The following is a 20,311-nucleotide window of genomic DNA, read 5'->3' as shown; positions in this document are numbered from 1 at the left end:
CACTAAACAGATTCAGAAGGATGTAGGATGCAGTAGGTACTGGGAGATGAAGAACCTTGCACAGGATAGAGTAGCATGGAGAGCTGCATCAAACCAGTCTCTGGACTGAAGACAACAACAACAACAACAACATTATATTTTAGTTAATTACAGTGAACAGAAATGACTAAAGACTATTCCTGCTTGTTTATAACTTCAGAATAATATGTTTATCCTAAAGAGCAAGTTTAGGCCAATCATTTAGTAATTATTGAAAACAAAATATTCCTAATATGTTCACAAACTTGTTAGTGGCAAGGGAAACGCCTCATCACACCCCCCTCAGATTTACTGGTAGGATGGCTCAGTGTGTAGTCCGTGAAAAACTGAACACAGATCAAGCATGAAAGCAGGGAGAAATTGTATTGAACTATGAAAAAAAACCTATAATTCTTCAGTTTCTCCCGGCGTATTTGATAGTCAAAATATCCACGGGTGTGCTGCCGGTCTATAGTGTCCAACGGGCACAATATTTCGGCGATCATACATGTCGCCATCATCAGGTGAACTGACGGACTGAGCTCCTGTGAACGTGCCGGCACGGCACCTCATAAACCGTGACTGTGGCTATAATCTTAGCAAGGCTTGGGAACCAGCGATTGGGTTAATCAAAAGTAAATTGAGCAAATGTATAGTTGCGACGACCACGGCGGACAGAGCCATCACACCGACGTCATCTCAGACGCCGTCGCAATCTGTTCCACCGCGTGTCCGCGGCGCGGGGTGCGGACGGCGGAGGGAGCCCGCCGCGGGCGGAGGGTATTTAAATCGGCTGCTGCCGCGACCGAACCCAGTTCCCTCTGAGCAGCCATAGCGTACAAATCTCTGTTCCGGCACATTCACAGGAGCTCAGTCCGTCAGTTCACCTGATGATGGCGACATGTATGACTGCCGAAATATTGTGCCCGTTGGACACTATAGACTGGCAGCACACCCGTGGATATTTTGACTAAGTGCAATATAGATCGAGGGCTAAGAACCGCGTCGTCGTGATTAAGTGGTCATGGTGTTGCAGTGTCAAGTGGATGAGTCTTGTTCAAAGCTCGCTCATGCCATTTATTTTCATTTTCTTTCTGTAGTCTTGGCAGTTGTCAAACTATACATTGGTTATAGAATGTGAGTCATGTGGTAAGAATACACTACTGTCGCAAGTAAATGCGGTGAACAGTTAGAGCAGGTGAGATGCCACATAGATGTCTTAAAGAAATGAAAACAAGAAATAAATGGGTGTGAACTATGTTACAAGAAAGGAATTAGAGAGTCAAAACTTCCAAAACGGAATGCAACATCAAAAACATATGTTTTAACACAGCACAGAGAAACTACGTGACTTTGAAAGTCTTGAATTTATTTCTTGCAGCTTATGTGACAAACTATTATGTTTTTATCATTTTCTTGGGAGTGGTCACATCACATTCATTCAGACACCTAAATCGGGCAAGGAACATCTCACTCACTTACCCAGACATACAAATTAACTGAGTTGGTAAGAGATTCCTATCATGCAAAACACGTACTGTCACTAATGCTATGTTTGTGGTTCCCATTAGAAAGCCAATTCCTCTTGGCTGCTAATAGAGCAGTTGCGCAGAGTCAACTGTCCTTCCACCCCCTCTTGCAAATTGACATTACACCACAACACAGACTCAAATTTGAACACAACGAACAGCAGAGAAAAAGAAAATTGGCACATGTGAAGTTTGAACACTATTCACCCACGTGGCAGTCCAACATCGTGACCACTTAATCACGATGCCATTGCTATTTCGAGCTGCTCTATATTGAACTTCTTGTCATTGGACCTTGACTTGTTTCTATTTTGTGCCCCCCCCCCCCCCCTTTTTTTCCCTTTTTTTTACCTTCATAGTTCAGTATATCTTCTTCGTGCTTTCATCCTTCATCTGTGTTCATTTTTGGCGGACTATCCACTGGGCCCTCTTACCACTAAAGCTGAGGGGGTGTGTGATGGGGAGCTTCCTTGTGAGTGCAGAATACAATAGCAAACTTAGATTTTACGTAATTTACTCAGACTAATTACTGGTATAGGTGCATTAGAGCAGTGTACATTAAACAATTAAGCATAAAATAAATTTAGTATCATCAGGGGGTGGCAAAGGATGGCCAAGGGGTTGTTTATTTGACCAGTTGCAACAATTAATTGACAGGCTTCAGAGATTTGGCTTCATATGATGTCATTCGAAGCTTGTCTCATGTAACCAGATCTGTATGATTGTAATACCTGCATAAGTGATGCTGAATTGCATGTTGTGTGGAAGGATCCAGTAGTATTTGATTAGTGCTGTGTATGGTTCTTGCATATTTCTTTTGCATTGTTCTGTCTGTGTGTGTGTGTGTGTGTGTGTGTGTGTGTGTGTGTGTGTGTGTGTGAGAGAGAGAGAGAGAGAGAGAGAGAGAGAGAGAGAGAGAGAGAGAGAGAGAGAGCTAAAGTACGAAATAAAAGGGCCACACCCAAGGAGTATCCAGCCACGTTAAAACAAAAGGCGGACAAGGAATTGGAAGTGAACTAATTGTTGTGACAGTTAGGCAACAGCAAACAGTTCAGGTGTAAAGTTGAGTGCTCTGGTTGGAGGAAACCAGCTACAATGTGTGAAGTTTCAACTATCAAGTAATTTTATTCAAACTGTAAATTATTTTGTAATTTCTGTTTGCACTATCATCAATTTTTAGTGCATAATTTGGATCAATGATGTCATTTAGTACCCAGGAGAAAAATCCTAGGCCTGCAGCACACTTGGAACAATATGTAGGCCTATTGTCTAAGGAAAGGAGGGAAGGTTGGTGCCATTTTACTGATGACAGATTGTTTAGAGAGAAATTACAAACTCAGTTTCAAGATGGATGTATAATGAAATTTTCTGTGTCATTTTCAAAGGAAACATTACAATATATATCTTCACCAGTTTTACAGTAACTGAAAAACCTAAATCTGGATGGTTTTCAATAACCATTTAAAGCCTGCTCCTTTTGGATTGAGAGTTTAGTGTCTTTACAATTGCACCGACATGCTCAGTTAGTTTCTTAGGGTGCTATTTAACAATACAGTGAAGTGACAGTTTTCTTGTGTGACAGTGCTTGTTTTGTTAAAGCCACACAAAAAGTGACTGAAATGAAAAATTTAACTTTTTTTATGAAAATATGCGTTCAGTGGCTAAGAATCTCTGTGAAAATAAACTTTAAAAAATGATTTGTTATGTTTGGACTGTTGTTAATATTAATTTTTAACAACAATCCTGTTGTGCCATTCCCAAGTAATAACAAACTACAGGAAATAATATCCTTGGACCTATGTCATAATTAGGTAGCAAGTGGCAAAACTTGTTTAAAAAGTGTATGTAGTTACAGCCGTTACTAAAAGGCAAAATAGCCACAAAATCTTTGGTGGTGAATAAATAATTGCAACAACAATGTATATGGAACACACGCTATCTTACTACTACAGGACTGTGGAAGCAAGTAAACAGAAAATAAACAATTTTTTGAATTGAAATTCTTGCACTAGTAGCTCCTGGAGAACATAGATTAAACATGGGAGGGATTATATTGAAAAATGGTACTATTTGGTTCGATATCAACATATTAAATTACGATTTATAAGGTATTTAAGCCTTTCTTTCAGCACATTACTGTCTGTTAAGTTTTCTCTGAATTCAATCAAATGTAGGCTACACCAGAATAAGACCAGCTCTTTTACAAAAAGATTCTTTGTGGAATAACTCCACAAACAAAATTTTTATAAAAGTAAGCAGATATTATACTTTTGGTTTTTTTTGTAACCTTGGGTAAACCATTGATTGAGACACCCGTAAAATACTGTTGGGGAAATGTAAATGCTGTGGACTAAATGGAATCATTCAGAAGCGCGCGCGCGCACACACACACACACACACACACACACACACACACACACACACACCTCCTAAGAGATCTATGTATTTATATTTAGGTAAACTTGAAAAATGGATTAAGATTGCTTAATGTAAATAGGCCTCAATTTCTTTTACAGAATACAGAGAACTATTTCCTTTGAATTGTCTCCTACTTGTAAATGTTAAGCAGACAACAGTAGGCAATCTGTATCTGGAAAAGTGGTAGCATTTTTCACCAAGGTAGTAAAATTCTGGTTCTGGCAACATGAGATTGCGCACACACAACAGTCATTGTCTTTAGATGAAATGTTATGTTAAAGTATTATTCTAGCTTTAGGAACTAATAGTTAAATCACTATAGAGGATAGAGGGACAGGTTGGGGAAGGTTATAAAGGAAGAACAGCTCACTCAGGTGGCCAAAAGATGAGAGGGACCTATCTATTTTGCGTATGAGGACATCTTGTGTCCCCGCATAACAGGTGGATCCCTCACATCTCGGGATCTGAGTGACCCAACCTATCCACCCCCCTTTCATGAGTAAGGAACTATTATTTGCAAAAACTAGGACAGTGCCGTGTATTTTTATATGTACTTACTGGTATTAGTGATGTTTTACCTCCTAAAGGTATGTATTGGTCAGCAATTGTGCCTCATAACTTTAAAGTTTTATCAAGTGAATATTGATTTTGATACATAGACAGATGAGTCTATTTTCTTGTCAGTTATTAATTTAAGAGCTTTGTCGTTGCATTCATGTGTACAGCATTCTTCATCTGGTTTCAATGTATGAAAGCTTTTTCCCCACAGACTTCTTCCTTTCTGTATCTTTATTTCAGTACTTTGAGTTTATTACCATCCACTGGATTCGATATATTATGGGCCACATATTTTGATGTTGTTTTGTATACGTAGAGAAGCATTTGGTCTACCAAGGGACTTTTCCTTGATTTTAAGTGATGAAAAAACAATATTGAGGAAATTGTCGACTTTTGATTTGGCATAAGGATCCTGCCTAATTTAATTGGAGGAAAATTGTAATGCCTATTTCAGTGGTTGGCTCATCTTATTCCTGCAATCAATCAGCCATCTTAATGCCATCCACTGTTTGTTGAGTGCAGGGTGATTCAGAAGTAGTTTACATATCAGGCATGCAACAAAGATAACTAATCGCATAGGAGTCGGGGCTCGCAAACACTATGAGAGGGTGCTGCAGTCACGAGAGGGCATTGCTGTACAAACATGGCCAGAGCACATCGGGACCGTCACAGTTCGTACCATTTAACCACTGGGAGTAAGATGCCTAGCTACTTGTTACGCTAAATGGCTGAGATGCATTTGATTTATGGTGCAGCCAACTGCAATAGACGGAAGCCATGCGATTGTGTTATGTGAAAAATCCTGATAGGAAGATGCCATGCCGCACATTATTTGCCATCCTGCAATGCAGATTGTGTGAATCTGGCTCATTCCATGTACATAAGCTAAATGCTGGTCACCAACAAACAACTCGGACAGTTGTGGTGGAAGAAAGAGTTCTTGAAGGGGATGCAACATATGCTGTGAACAAGTACACGAGATGTATCCCATGCCCACTGATATCCCCCAATCTTATGTCGAGCATGTCCATGCATTGCGTCTGGCAGGGACTACAGCAAGTGCGTATGGTTTGCACTGCTGTTTCTGCAGGAACCTGCTGCAGATCAAAGCATCACAGCAAGTGTCCTCTTCACTGATGGGGCTGCATTCTCATTTGAGGATGTGATGAACTTTCACAACTGCATATTTGGGCAGATGTCAACCCACATGCTACACGTACACATGCCTCATAACACAAATTTGCCCTTAACGTGTAGGCTGGCATTGTTGGAGACTGTTTAATTGGGCTATACATTCTCCCAGATGGACTTGGTGGTCACACGTATTTTGTATTCCTGCGAGAGGTTTTGCCAGACATGCTGAATAACGTTCCCATGCCTATTCATCACTGCATTTGATTTCGGAGCCCCCATGCGTTTCAGCAGACAAATGGGGGCACATCTACAGGTAACTTTGCCCGAACACTGGATTTGTCATGGTGGGCCATTCACATGGCCACCATGATTACCCCATCTGTTCTCACTCGATTTTTTCCTGTGGGGGATATCTGAAGGTCCTTGTGTAAGAAACAGTTGCTACATTGCCAGAGGATCTAGTGGGCAGGATTGTTGTTGCAGTAGAATGTCTTCGAAATACACCAGATATGTTTGAGAGGGTGCTTCATTCAATACGGCGTTGATGTTGGCCGTGGGACAATACTTTGAGCGTCTCTTGTACTGGGCGTACATTTGTAGCACGTGACTAAATAACTGCATTGCCATTAGTGTCCCGGATGGCCTTTGCAACCCCCAGTTCCTCTTGATTACTGATCCTTGTTGTATGCCCGATGTGCCATGTTTGTATGTAAAAGTGTTTTTGAGTCACCATGTATACTGGAGATTGTATGTGAAATTTCTTTATGACTTATGGCTGTAGTTATATGGCCTTCACTTTTTGTTTTAACAAGAGGAACCACTAGTACACCAGTACCATGATCTTGAGAAAGGGCACAAATGATCATTCTGTTTAGTGCCAAATAATTTTAAATTCATCCATCCATCCACACAAGGACTGAATGACAGTATTGATATAAGGTAACAGCTGGCACCTGATGTGCATGTGAACTTCTTGTGTTGAGATACTGTTATTAAGAAATTCTGTTATTAAGAAGTACTCAGGACTAGACTGAGACCACTATGAACTTACCCACACCTACATTATACTCTGCAAACCACTGTGAGGTGCATGGCAGAGGGTACGTCCCATGGTACCAGTTATTAGGGTTTCTTCCTGTTCCATTCATATATGGAGTGCAGGAAGAATGATTGTTTGAATGCCCCTGTGCATGCAGTAATTACTCTGATCTTATGCTCACGACCCCTTTGTGAGTGATACATAGGGGTTTGTAGTATATTCCTGGAGTAATCATTTAAAGCCGGCTCTTGAAACTTTTTTAATAGACTTTGTCGGGTATAGTTACGATCTCTCTTCAAGCGTCATCCAGTTCAGTTCCTTCAATATCTCAGTGACACTCTCAGATGCATTAAACAAACCTGTGACCCTTCATGCTGCCCTCTTCTAATTACGTTCGGTATCCCCTGTTAGTCCTATCTGACATGGCTCCCACACACTTGAGCAATATTGTAGAACTGGTCACAATAGTGTTTTGTAAGCAATCTCCTTTGTAGATTGATTGCGCTTCCCCAGTATTCTACCAATAAATTGAAGTGTACCACCTGTCTTACCCACGACTGAACCTAGGTGATCAATCCATTTTATATCCCTGCAATATGTCAAACCCAGGTGTTTGTATGAGTTGGCTGGCTCCAACAGTGGCTTCCTGATATTATAGTCATGGGATCCTTTTTTCCCCCTCCTTTCCCCCCCTCCTTTTCCCCCCCTCCTTTTCCCCCCCTCCTTTTCCCCCCCTCCTTTTCCCCCCTCCTTTTCCCCCCTCCTTTTCCCCCCTCCTTTCCCCCCCTCCTTTCCCCCCCTCCTTTCCCCCCCTCCTTCCCCCCCTCCTTCCCCCCTCCTTTCCCCCCCTCCTTTTCCCCCCTCCTTTCCCCCCCTCCTTTCCCCCCCTCCTTTTTCCCCCTCCTTTTCCCCCCTCCTTTTCCCCCTCCTTTTCCCCTCCTTTTCCCCCCCTCCTTTTCCCCCCTCCTTTTTCCCCCCCTCCTTTTCCCCCCCTCCTTTCCCCCCCTCCTTTTCCCCCCCTCCTTTTCCCCCCACCTTTTCCCCCCCTCCTTTCCCCCCTCCTTTTCCCCCCTCCTTTTCCCCCCCTCCTTTCCCCCCTCCTTTCCCCCCCTCCTTTCCCCCCCTCCTTTCCCCCCCTCCTTTCCCCCCTCCTTTCCCCCCCTCCTTTTCCCCCCCTCCTTTTCCCCCCTCCTTTTTCCCCCTCCTTTTTCCCCCTCCTTTTTCCCCCTCCTTTTTCCCCCTCCTTTTTCCCCCTCCTTTTTCCCCCTCCTTTTTCCCCCTCCTTTTTCCCCCTCCTTTTCCCCCTCCTTTTCCCCCTCCTTTTCCCCCTCCTTTTCCCCCTCCTTTTCCCCCTCCTTTTCCCCCCTCCTTTCCCCCCCTCCTTTTCCCCCCTCCTTTTCCCCCCTCCTTTTCCCCCCTCCTTTTCCCCCCTCCTTTTTCCCCCCTCCTTTTTCCCCCTCCTTTTCCCCCCTCCTTTCCCCCCTCCTTTCCCCCCTCCTTTCCCCCCTCCTTTCCCCCCCTCCTTTTCCCCCTCCTTTTCCCCCCTCCTTTTCCCCCCTCCTTTCCCCCCTCCTTTCCCCCCCTCCTTTTCCCCCTCCTTTTCCCCCTCCTTTTCCCCCTCCTTTTCCCCCCTCCTTTTCCCCCCTCCTTTTCCCCCCTCCTTTTCCCCCCTCCTTTCCCCCCCTCCTTTTCCCCCCTCCTTTCCCCCCTCCTTTCCCCCCCTCCTTTTCCCCCCTCCTTTTTCCCCCCTCCTATGTTCCCCCTCCTTTTTCCCCCCTCCTTTTTTCCCCCCTCCTATTTTCCCCCCTCCTATTTTCCCCCTCCTTTTCCCCCTCCTTTTCCCCCTCCTTTTCCCCCCTCTCTCCTTTTCCCCCCTCTCTCCTTTTCCCCCCTCTCTCCTTTCCCCCCCTCTCTCCTTTCCCCCCCTCTCTCCTTTCCCCCCCTCTCTCCTTTCCCCCCCTCTCTCCTTTCCCCCCCTCTCTCCTTTCCCCCCCTCTCTCCTTTCCCCCCCTCTCTCTCCTTTCCCCCCCTCTCTCTCCTTTCCCCCCCTCTCTCTCCTTTCCCCCCCTCTCTCTCCTTTCCCCCCTCTCTCTCCTTTCCCCCCCTCTCTCCTTTCCCCCCCCTCTCTCTCCTTTTTCCCCCCTCTCTCTCCTTTTTCCCCCCTCTCTCTCCTTTTTCCCCCCCTCTCTCTCCTTTTTCCCCCCCTCTCTCTCCTTTTTCCCCCCCTCTCTCTCCTTTTTCCCCCCCTCTCTCTCCTTTTTCCCCCCCCCCTCTCTCCTTTTTCCCCCCTCTCTCTCCTTTTTCCCCCCCCCTCTCTCCTTTTTCCCCCTCTCTCCTTTTCCCCCCCCTCTCTCCTTTTCCCCCCCCCTCTCTCCTTTTCCCCCCCCTCTCTCCTTTTTCCCCCCTCTCTCCTTTTTCCCCCCTCTCTCCTTTTTCCCCCCACTCTCTCCTTTTTCCCCCCCACTCTCTCCTTTTTTTCCCCCCTCTCTCCTTTTTTTCCCCCCTCTCTCCTTTTTTCCCCCTCCTTTTTTTCCCCCCTCTCTCCTTTTTTCCCCCCTCTCCTTTTTTTCCCCATCCTTTCCCCCCCTCCTTTTTTCCTCTCCTTTTTTCCCCTCCCCCCTCCTTTTTTTTTGGTAAAGTAGAAAAATTTCCATTTCTGAACATTTAAAGCAAGTTGCCAATCTCAGCACCACTTATCAAGATCTTACTGTATACTTATGCAGCTTCTTTCAGATAGTACTTCAATATAGATAACTGCATAATCTGCAAAGAGCCTGATTTTACTGTTAATATTGTCTGCTAGGTCTTTAATATACAACATGAACAGCAATAGACTTCCCCGTGGCACACCCAAGTTTTTTCTACATTATGTGGTCAAAAGTATCTGGACACACCCAAAAACACATGCATCTCATATTATGTGCATTGTGCTGCCAGGTACTCCATATCAGCAACCTCAGTAATCATTAGACATTGTGAGAGAGCAGAATGGAGCACTCCGTGGAACTCCCAGACTTCGAACGTAGTCAGGTAATTAGGTGTCACGTGTGTCATACGTCTGTATGCGAGATTTCCGTACTTCTAAACATCCCTAGGTCCACTGTTTGCGATGTGGTAGTGAAGTGGAAACATGAAGGGACATGTACAGCACAGAAGCGTGTACAGGCCGACCTTGTCTGTTGACTGATAGACCGCTGACAGTTGAAGAGGGTCGTAATGTGTAATGTGCAGACACCTATCCAGACCATCAAACAGGAATTTCAATCTGCATAAGGATCCACTACTGGTAATATGGCAGTTAGGTGAGATGTGAGAAAACTTGGATTTCATGGTCGAGCGGCTGCTCATAAGCCACACATCACACCGGTAAATACCAAATGATGGCTCACTTGGTGTAAGGAGCATAAAAATTGGATGATTGAACAGTGGAGAAACGTTGTGTGGAATGACAAATCATGATAAACAATGTGGTGATCAGATGGCAGGGTGTGGGTATGGCGAATGCCCGGTGAACGTCATCTGCCAGCCTGTTTAGTGCCAATAGTAAAATTTGGAGGTGGTGGTGCTGTGGTGTGGTTGTTTATTTCATGGAGGGTTCTTGCACCCATTGTTGTTTTGTGTGGTACTATCACAGCACAGGCCTACATTGATGTTTTAATCACCTTCTTGCTTCCCACCGCTGAAGAGCAATTCGGGGATGGCGATTGCATCTTTCAACACAACTGAGCACCTGTTCATAAAGCATGGCTTGTAGCAGAGGGGTTACAAGACAATAACATCCCTGTAATGGACTGGCCTGCAGAGAGTCCTGATCTGTATCCTATAGAACACCTTTGAAAATGTTTTGGAACACCGACTTCGTGCCAGGCCTCACTGATTGACATCGCTACCTCTTCTCAGTGCAGCACTCTGTGAAGAATGGGCTGCCATTCCCCAAGAAACCTTCCAGCACCTGATTGAACATATGCTTGCAAGAGTGGAAGCTGTCACCAAGGCTAAGGGTGGGCTAACATCGTACTGAATTCCAGCATTTCCGATGGAGAATGACATGAACTTGTAATTCATTTTCAACCAGGTATCCGGATACTTTTGATCACATAGTGCACATGTGATGATGACGTTCCATCCAAGTTAACATGCTGTGTCCTCCCTACTTAAAAGTCCTCAATCCAGGTATAAATTTCTCTCGATAACCCACATGATTGTACCCTTGGCATGATATTGCATCAAATGCTTTTTGGAAATCAAGAAATACAGCATCTACCCGATTCCCTTGATCCAAAGCTTTCAGTATGTCATGAGAAAATTCCAAGTTGGCTTTCACATAATTTAGGTTTTCAAAATCCATGCTGGTTGACACTGAGGGGGTCATTCTGTTCCAAAACCTCATTATGTTTGAGCTCAGAATATCTTCCAAGAGTGTACAACAAATTCATGTCAAGGATATTGGACAGTAGTTTTGTGGATCACTTCTACTACCCTTCTTGTAGGTGGGTGTGACCTGTGCCTTTTTCCAAAAACTAGCCATGGTTTTATGTTTAAGGCATCTATGATAGATTATAGTTTCAAGAGGGGGTAACTCGGCTGCAAATTCAGTGTGAAACGTAACAGGGATTCCATCGGTCCCTGGAGCTTTGTTCAATTTTAAGGATTTCAGCTGTTTCTCAACACCTCTAACACTTATACTTATTTCATTCATCTTTTTAGTGGTATGAGGATTAAATTAGGGCAGTTCCCCTGGGTTTTCCTTTGCAAAGGAATATATGAACATGGAGTGAATCATATCAGCTTTTGCTCTGCTACCTTCAATTTCAGATCCTGTCCCATTCACTAGGGACTGGACACTAACTTTGGTCCCACTAACAGCTTTCACATATAAGTAGCATTTCTTTGGGTTCTGTGAAAGATCAATTGATAAAGCAGCCATTGAAGGCATCACAGCTAAATGTGTATCATTCAGCATCTCCCTGTCTATAGCCCTATGCTTTGTTTTACACCTATGATGCAGTAATCTCTGTTTCTTTAGGAGCTTCTTCGGAGTGACTGTATACCATGGAGGTCCCCTCCCATTATGAAATGTTGGACTGGGTATATGTCTAATCAGTGCATGGTCAATTATTCTTTTAAATTTAAGCCAGAGTTCTTCTACATGCTCCTACCCTGTGCTGAACGTTTAAAGTTCCTTATTGGGATATGACACTAATGATTTTTTTTATCTAGTTTACTGGACATATATATCTTTTTACTTGTTTCCGTTGTCCTTTGTTCTTTGATAATTCCTGTTGCCACAACTTTGTCGTTGTCACTGATACCAGTTTCGATGTGGATATCCTCAAAGAGATCAGGTCTGTTTGTTTCCGTTAGATCTAATGTACACTGAAGAGCCAAAGAAAATAGTACACCTGCCTAATATCGTGTATGGCCCCCGCGAGCACGCAGAAGTGTCGCAACATGACGTGGCATGGACTCTACTAATGTCTGAAGTAGTGCTGAAGGGAATTGATACCATGAATCCTGCAGGGCTGCCTATAAATTCGTAGGAGTATGGGGGGGTGGATCTCTTCTGAACAGCACATTGCAAGGCAATAATGTTCGTTTCTGGGGAGTTCAGTGGCCAACAGAAGTGTTTAAATTCGGAAAAGTGTTCTTGGAGCCAGTCTAGCAATTCTGGAAGTGTGGGTTGTCGCATTGTCCTGCTGGAATTGCTGAAGTTAGACAATACACAGTGGACATGAATGGCTGCAGGTGATCAGACAGGATGGTTATGTACTTGTCACCCATCACAGTCGTGTCTAGACATATCAGGGGTCCCATATCACTCCAACTGCACACGCCCCCTACCATTACAGAGCCTTCACCAGCTTGAAGAGTCCCCTGCTGACATGCAGCGTCCATGGGCTCATGAGGTTGTCTCCATACCTGTACACATCCACCTGCTCAGTACAATTTGTAGCGAGACTCATCCAACCAGGCAACAAATTTCCAGTCATCAACAGTCCAATGTCAGTGTTGACAGGCTCAGGTGAGGCAGAAAGCATTGTCATGCAGTCATCAAGGATATGCGAGTGGACCTTCGGCTCCGATAGCCCATATCGATGATGTTACGTTGAATGGTTCACATGCTGACACTTGTTGATGGCCCAGCATTGAAATCTGCAGCAGTTTGTGAGAGAGTTGCACTTCTGTCACATTGAACAATTCTTTTCAGTTGTCGTCGGTCCCGTTCTTGCAGGATCATTTTCCGGCCACAGTGATGGTGAAGATTTGATATTTTACCGTATTCCTGACACTCGTGTTGAAATGGTCGTACGGGAAAATCCCCACTTCATTGCTACCTCGGAGGTGGTGTGTCCCATCGCTTGTGCACCGACTATAACATCACATTCAAACTCACTTAAATCTTGATAACCTGCCATTGTAGCAGCAGTAATCGATTTAACAACTGCACCAGACATTTGTTGTCTTATATAGGTGTTGCCGACTGCAGTATCGTCTTCTGCCTGTTTATATATCTCTGGAATATGCATGCCTATACCAGTTTTTGTGCGCTTCAGTGTATTACAAGGCAGTGAACAAATAACTTTAAATTAAGCCTGTTGATTATCTTTTAATCTGTTGAGCTAAAAGTTTCTTATTCCGTATGAGAATTGAAGCAGATACACAATGAGATTTCTATCAAGGCAACACAAGAACCTGTGGTAGAAACTACTAGTTTCATAAAATGTTTTGATGTTGATTACAGTTGTTAGTAAATTCAAAAACAGTTAATTTACGATAAATGCAGATAATATACAGGGTTAAAAATTTGCTACTGTAGATAAATCACAAACTCCGATTTGCTACAGATTGCTCTTAGATTTTGCTTGATTTTATAGTCCTAAACAAATTTAAGAAATAGAATGTTCATAGGCTCTCTAGTTGAAGAGTAAATAGAGATGCATCAACCAAAGCACTCTCCAGGCAGAAAGTAAGAAATTTTGATGACAGGAATTATCCAGAATGAGGAGATTTAACCAGATGAATTATACAAAATTTTGAGTGTCTTGGTTTGTGGGGTATGTGCCGACAATGACAAAAGGGGCAATTATGTAAAAAAAAAAAAAAAAACGTTCTTACACAAACAGAAGGAAATTATTGCGGTTATTACAAGGAAAGGAAGTAAAATTAAAATAAAACATGGCAGCTATTAAAGAGAACATGAAAGTGTCAAGCAGCAGTAATGGAAACCTAATTCATTGTTCTACATGAAACAAAACTGTTTGTAAATGTCTTTGAGAGCACGTGAGAACATACAATCAATAGTTGGTAAAAGTAAGACAAACTAGTCAAAACAGAAAGACTATGAAGAAACAGTCATGAATGTTGAATGAACACCAAATTACAGGTGGCATGCTAACTGCAAGAAAATTGTACGAGTGTTCAAAGATTTCCTTATGTGTTCATTTAGTCAGAGAGATGGAGTAGGATCTCAGATTGTTAAAAATGGCAGTGATGACAGCCAGGAACCACTCCAGATGAGTTGTCCTAAGCCATTCTAAGAGCAAAGCAAGGAAAGGCTCTAGTAGATAATGATATACAATAAAAATGGTTAAAACTGGAGTGGGTAATAAAGCCAAGACATTCAAAATTGTTTACAGAATTTCTGAACGAGAGGGGGGCGGGGGGGACTAACAACCTGGAGACATTTTTCAGTTACTCTACTTCACAAGAAAATGTGTTAGGCTCCTCTTTACAGTGTGTAAGATATTTACTTAAATTATCAGCTTCACAAAAGTGAGCGAAGCAATAGATTTCAATCAGACAAAGGAAAAATCTGCCTTTATAATTGTTTGGAGAACTGTGATCCAGTTACAAGCTGTGTACAGAATTATAGAATGGAGCAATAGATATGAATTTCTACTTCGTCTCTGATTCATAGATTGTGGAAAAGATCTTTCCTCAATTTCAGCCAAATAAATCTCAATATCCATTGAGAAAAAACCTGTTGATTCCATCTGTGGAAGCATACTGAAGAATATAAACATCAATGCTACAGATTCTGTTACACTTCAGCAGGATACAAGAAAAATAAAAATTCAAAGAGGATGTGTGGATTAGTTTCCATGTTAATGAAGTTATTCTTAGGTACCTGAAATGTTTTCTGGTATGTAAACAGGTAGTACAAAGATTGGATGAGGATGATGATGGAACACAGCTGAATCACCATCTGCTTTGGTACATTACATGGTTTACATTTAGTGCAGATACACTGCACCTGATGGAAGCATTTAATAGAGGAAGTGTGAAAGTAGACCTGAAAACAATGGTAAGATTAAAGTACTGTAGAATCAAATTGCTAAAAAGGAAACAAAGATATACACATTATTAGTGTTTATTTATAGAAGTGGGACATGTATTTTCGACATTTTCGCCTTTCAAGTATGAGAGTTGCTCAATATCTTGGGAATTCCTATTCCTAGAAGATACAGGGAAAGACACAATGAATCGGTGGATAAATTGTAGCAGTAGATATCATTCTGACTGTATAAAATGCAAGTTGGTAGGAGATGTAGCAAGGTGACATAATGGAAGGTATGTGAATGATGTAAGAGAATGGAATAGTAAGGATGTGAATAACTGAAGTCTGTTGTGTATATGAAAGTATAGAAATGACAATATTAGCTGTTGTCACAGTGTTTGAGAATTTTCTGACTACTGTAACATATAGGCAACTGCATTGATGCAGTGTATCTATACTTGGCTTTTGCATAACCATCTCAGGTCATATAATACTTTGCATAATATTTAAAAGTCTCCCCTCTCCCCTTGCGGCGGGGGGGGGGGGGGGGGGGGGGGGAAGAGAATTAACATATCTCACTCTAGTATCACCTGGCTTCAACATAATACAATTCTGTGATTCATATCCAATATGTATTGCTGAATTGTTTTTCGTTTTATCAACAGCTGTTCAGCATGTGATGCAGCACTCTCCAGTTGGTATTTTGAGAAAGATGGGCTGCTATTTTGCAAGGATGACTACTATGCAAAATATGTGGAGTCATGTCAGGATTGTGGACAGGTGAGTGAGTGATATAAGGAGTGCAGTTAGCTATATTTTAACTATGAAATTCACTCATTGTACCAATTGTGCCTGTTTTTTCACTAGAGACTTTAGATAAATAAAATGCCAGGCACACTGTACTTTTCAGTATATCCTCTATCAAAAGAAACTGCAGATTTAAACATCAAATTTTAAGTTAGATTTAATGAAGGTGTATTTTTAGTTGTGTCCATGTCAAAATTGGATCCGATCTAAATGTACAAATATGGGTTTGTGGGTAGCACCATAACCACTCTTGGACTAATTATACTGTGAAGTAGGTAAACACACAACTGAATGGGCTCCTAAATATATAATGCCATGGGCAGATGGGGTTGGACAAAAAGACTACTCTCATTACAGAGAAAAACTACTGATGTGGTGTATTAGTGTACATCTGTTTCTCAGTCTTGGCATTTATGCTGTATACGTAATATGCTCCACTGGAAGTCAAAAACAGCAGAGCTCCTGTGCAGCTTTACACAGTAAATACGTGTTGTTGGCAATAACACACACAGACTTGAATGGTCTTATATGTATTCTGCCTATTTGGAAGATTGCAACCACGAATTGAATATATGTATAAGTAGGCAAACTTGCATCATCAGATTTTAATTTTATCTTGTACATAGATGGCAAAACGTTTGTAATAATCTTGTTCATTGCAGCTGAGCTAACTGAGCACTTAACAACATTACACTGAAACCTCTATATAACGTTTTTCAAGGGACCACAAATTCTGAACACTGTATAGAGGAAAACGCTATAAAGAGGAAGGCTTCCAAATAATAACTATAGGGCATTACTGAAGATTGGGATACCACTAATCAGCTTTGACAAATGGTGCCATAGATGACATTTTAAATTTTCACAACACTGTAATATGATATTCATTGCAAATGATCAATGTATCAAATTATTAGTTTTTTGTAATAAAAACATGGGGCCCAGTGGGTGGATGGGTGAAAGTAAATGGATCAGTTTGTACTGTAAAAAGTTATAACAGATTCTTAAGATATGACATCATTGTCCAAAGCTGACAGGTGGTATCCCGTTCTTCAGTTGACCCAGTTATAGAATATGAGCCAAATTTTGTTTATGATATACTGAACATATTACATAAAAACACAGTAAATGGTACAGATTAAAAAAGAATTAGTTGTAAAAAATGACTTTAATAATTAAATTATGAAATAGAACTTAAATTTGCACAAAACTCTAGGAACCTATGCAATCTGAAAATCACATACCTATGAGTTTTTAAAATATTCAAGCAAGCATGTTTGTTTTCTATTTCTCCTAGACTCTATGGCAATCATTTCTTGCTCCAAATGAGCAAGTTGAACTACTGTTCTGTCCTCACGTCTATGGGCCATCATGTATGTCCTGAATGTTTCAAAGGCTTCAGCTGTGTTAGTATATGAGGGCACAGGGTCATCTTCTTTGTCACTGTCACTTTCGTGACTGCTATTATTCTCCAAGCTTCTCTCTGCAGTCAGCTCCTCAGTACTTTGTACTCCTGTGGTTGCCACATTGTCATTCACAGCCACAAAGTCCTCAAAAGTGACAGAATCACTGCCTATAAATTCCTGAAATTCTTGCAAATCACTTGCAACATCTTCCACAGGAGCTCTCATTCTCACAGAATCCTGCTTTTGTGAAACAGTTTTTAAGAGTTTCAGCACTGACTTCCCTCCGCGAGAACATAATTAAATTCATTGCCCGTAAAATATTCACCTTCAGTTGCGATCCTCTGCTGGCTTCCCGGTTTTCTTTGGTCCATCAAATTCAAGGTATTTTTTTTTCAAGGGGTGTCCTATATTTAACCTTAAGGGCGTGTATTAGTCCCATGTCCAAAGGTTGCAGATGGCTGGTGCAGTTGGGTGGCAGGAAAATCACTTTCACATTTCTCAGAAAGGGTTTGTCTGGTGGATGTGCCGTACATCTATCCACAAACAGCAGCACTTTTCTTGCAGCACTCCCCATTTTGGCATCAAATTCTCTGAGAAAACGTTAAAATATATCACTCATCATCCATGCCTTGGCATTGTTTGTATATTTGCACGGAAACGTGGAAATGTTTTTGAAGCACCTTGGATTTTTTGGCTTCCTGATAACCAAAAGTTTGTTTTTCACTGCCATCGGCATTTGTACACAACAAAACGGTAATACGTTCCTTGCTCTTCTTACCGCCATGGCAATTTTCCCCACAAAAAGTAAATGTCTTATCCAGCATTAAATTGAAAAACATACCAGTTTCGTCAGCGTTATAAATGTCACGCAATTTGTAGCCATGTATCAAGATTAGGGAGAGTCTGCATCCACTGAGCTACAGTTGGCTCGTCCACACTTTTACTTTCTCCACATTCCACTTTGTATACAAGACCATGACACTGTCGAAATTTATGACTCCATCAATTGGACGCCTTAAAATTTTCCATTCCTAACTGCAGTGATATTTGAAGCACCTTCTCCTTCAAAATAGTTCCATTTATAGGAATGTTTGCAGCAAGTGCTTGCTGTAACAAAGTTAATAAAATTTCCTCCATTTTTGTCACAAGTCGATGGTTTCGCATTTCCACAATTCTCAAACCCTTCCATTATCGACTATCTGTTTTTCATAATAGTGTTGAGGGGGCCAGTTCAAATTGCTTCACTAGCTAAACGCGACTCACACCAGGAGATGCCTCCACTTTTTTAATAACAGAAACCTTCTCTTCCAGAGAAATGTTCTTCCGCTTTTCACTCATGTCCACTGATGACAGCTTAAAACAACGTTATATCGAAAACACACTCTCACTAGACATACGAACTGTTTGCTGCTCAGCTCACACAACACACTAAGAATGCAAAGCATTGACTGAAATGGCATCAAAAAGATCGCAAGCAGAATGGGCATCACATGTCATGTGACTGGGTTCTGCCGCTGACATATGAAACATGCTAAGCGCGGCCTTTCCGAACCACTTGGGTGGTCGTGTTATGAGTTGTGCTTTTAGTGTGTGTGTGTGTGTGTGTGTGTGTGTGTGTGTGTGTTGTGACTGTGACGAAGTGTCTCGACTGTCTGTGATTCAATGTCTCGTCTATATGGTGAGTAACTATCCCTTTCATAATATTGATGTTACTCCATCCTGTATTTTCCATTGTTTCTACAAAAACAGAATGATAATGCCTTGTCTACAAACAAAACCTAAGTGAAACCAAAAGCAACATAGGGAGAATGATGCTGGAAACATTCTGTGAATTCAAAAGTAAAGTACTGCTGACAGATCTGCCCAAAAGTTCTAAGAAAGTTTTGGCCCTAGATAGGTAAGGGTTCAGTCAGGTGTGAAGTAACTCAGTGATAATACTGGCATCAATAATGATGGTGACATACAAGGGGAAAAAAAACTTGCCCTTTAGATATTATTTCTGTAATTAACATATTAGTACAGCTCTCCTTTGTCATTGGATGAGTAGTCCCATTTCATTTCCTTATCAGACCTTGGACTTTTCCTGGTCTGCAATTGAACAAGCGGGGTATTAGACAATTTATCAGCTCAGTTAGAAGAAAATGTAAGGGTGGTGCTGCCGCCACAACCACCACCACCACCACCACCACCACCACCATAAGACAAATCACTTTATTTGTTGGTGTTGTATTTGACTTAGCTTTAGGGTTAACTCTGAATTTAGGCTTATAGTAGTGAAGGAAATTAAAGTAACCAATTTGATTCAAAGACATCAATAATTTGATGATACAAGGAAAACATAGATTGCTACTCATCGTAGGGATGACATGTTAAGTTGTAGACAGGCACAATGAAAACACACACATTAGCTTTTGGCCAAAGCCTGCTTCAGAAGGACACACACACACACACACACACACACACACACACACACACACACACACACTCTCTCTCTCTCTCTCTCTCTCTCTCTCTCTCTCTCTCTCTCTCTCTCTCTCTCTCTCTCTGTCATTCACACGTGACCGGCATCTCCTGCAGCTCGAACTTGAACCCCAAACTGGAGTTTCCATTTTTTTAGGAGTATAAATTCTTTAATGTAACAATGAAAAATTCAGGAAGGAATAATGGCTATATTATGAAATGTCGTGCTGCTAGGTCCTCTTGTCAGGTAGACCAGCCACTTGGTGCAAGTCTTTTTATGTGACGCCACTTCGGCGACTGACGTGTTGATGGGATGATATGATGATGAAGACAACACAACAACCAGACCCTGAGTGGAGAAAATCTCCAACCTAGCCAGGAATTGAACCCGGGCCCCTTTTGCCTGGCAGTCTTCCGTGCTGACCATTCAGCTATTGAGGCGGGCACTGCTATGTTATGAAAAGGATAGATTGCTACTCACCGTATAGCGATGTTAAGTCGCAGACAGGAACAATAAAAATACTACCAAATGTGTAAGATTACGGCCAGAAAGTCCTCTTCCGAAATACATTCACACAAATGCAGCTCACACACACACACACACACACACACACACACACACACAAAGAGATAGTGGTCGTATGTGTGGGAGTATGTTTCCTAT

At 42.1% G+C, this 20,311-nt stretch overlaps 1 protein-coding gene and 1 long non-coding RNA gene across 2 annotated transcripts in view; one reads left to right on the top strand and one right to left on the bottom strand.

Annotated features, from left to right (window-relative positions):
- Positions 1 to 20,311, top strand: part of LOC124545298 (LIM domain kinase 1) — a 181,397-nt gene that overhangs the window by 19,349 nt on the left and 141,737 nt on the right. The window contains exon 3 of the mRNA XM_047124194.1: positions 15,640 to 15,754. Within this exon, the coding sequence (XP_046980150.1) occupies positions 15,640 to 15,754 (115 nt within the window). The remainder of the gene's footprint in view (positions 1 to 15,639; positions 15,755 to 20,311) is intronic.
- Positions 1 to 20,311, bottom strand: part of LOC124545299 — a 103,075-nt gene that overhangs the window by 40,462 nt on the left and 42,302 nt on the right. The gene's annotated exons all lie outside the window — the stretch shown is intronic.

The sequence above is a fragment of the Schistocerca americana genome, chromosome 8 (assembly GCF_021461395.2).
Source record: "Schistocerca americana isolate TAMUIC-IGC-003095 chromosome 8, iqSchAmer2.1, whole genome shotgun sequence".
Lineage (NCBI taxonomy): Eukaryota > Metazoa > Arthropoda > Insecta > Orthoptera > Acrididae > Schistocerca > Schistocerca americana.
This window is presented reverse-complemented; position numbering and strand designations above follow the sequence as displayed.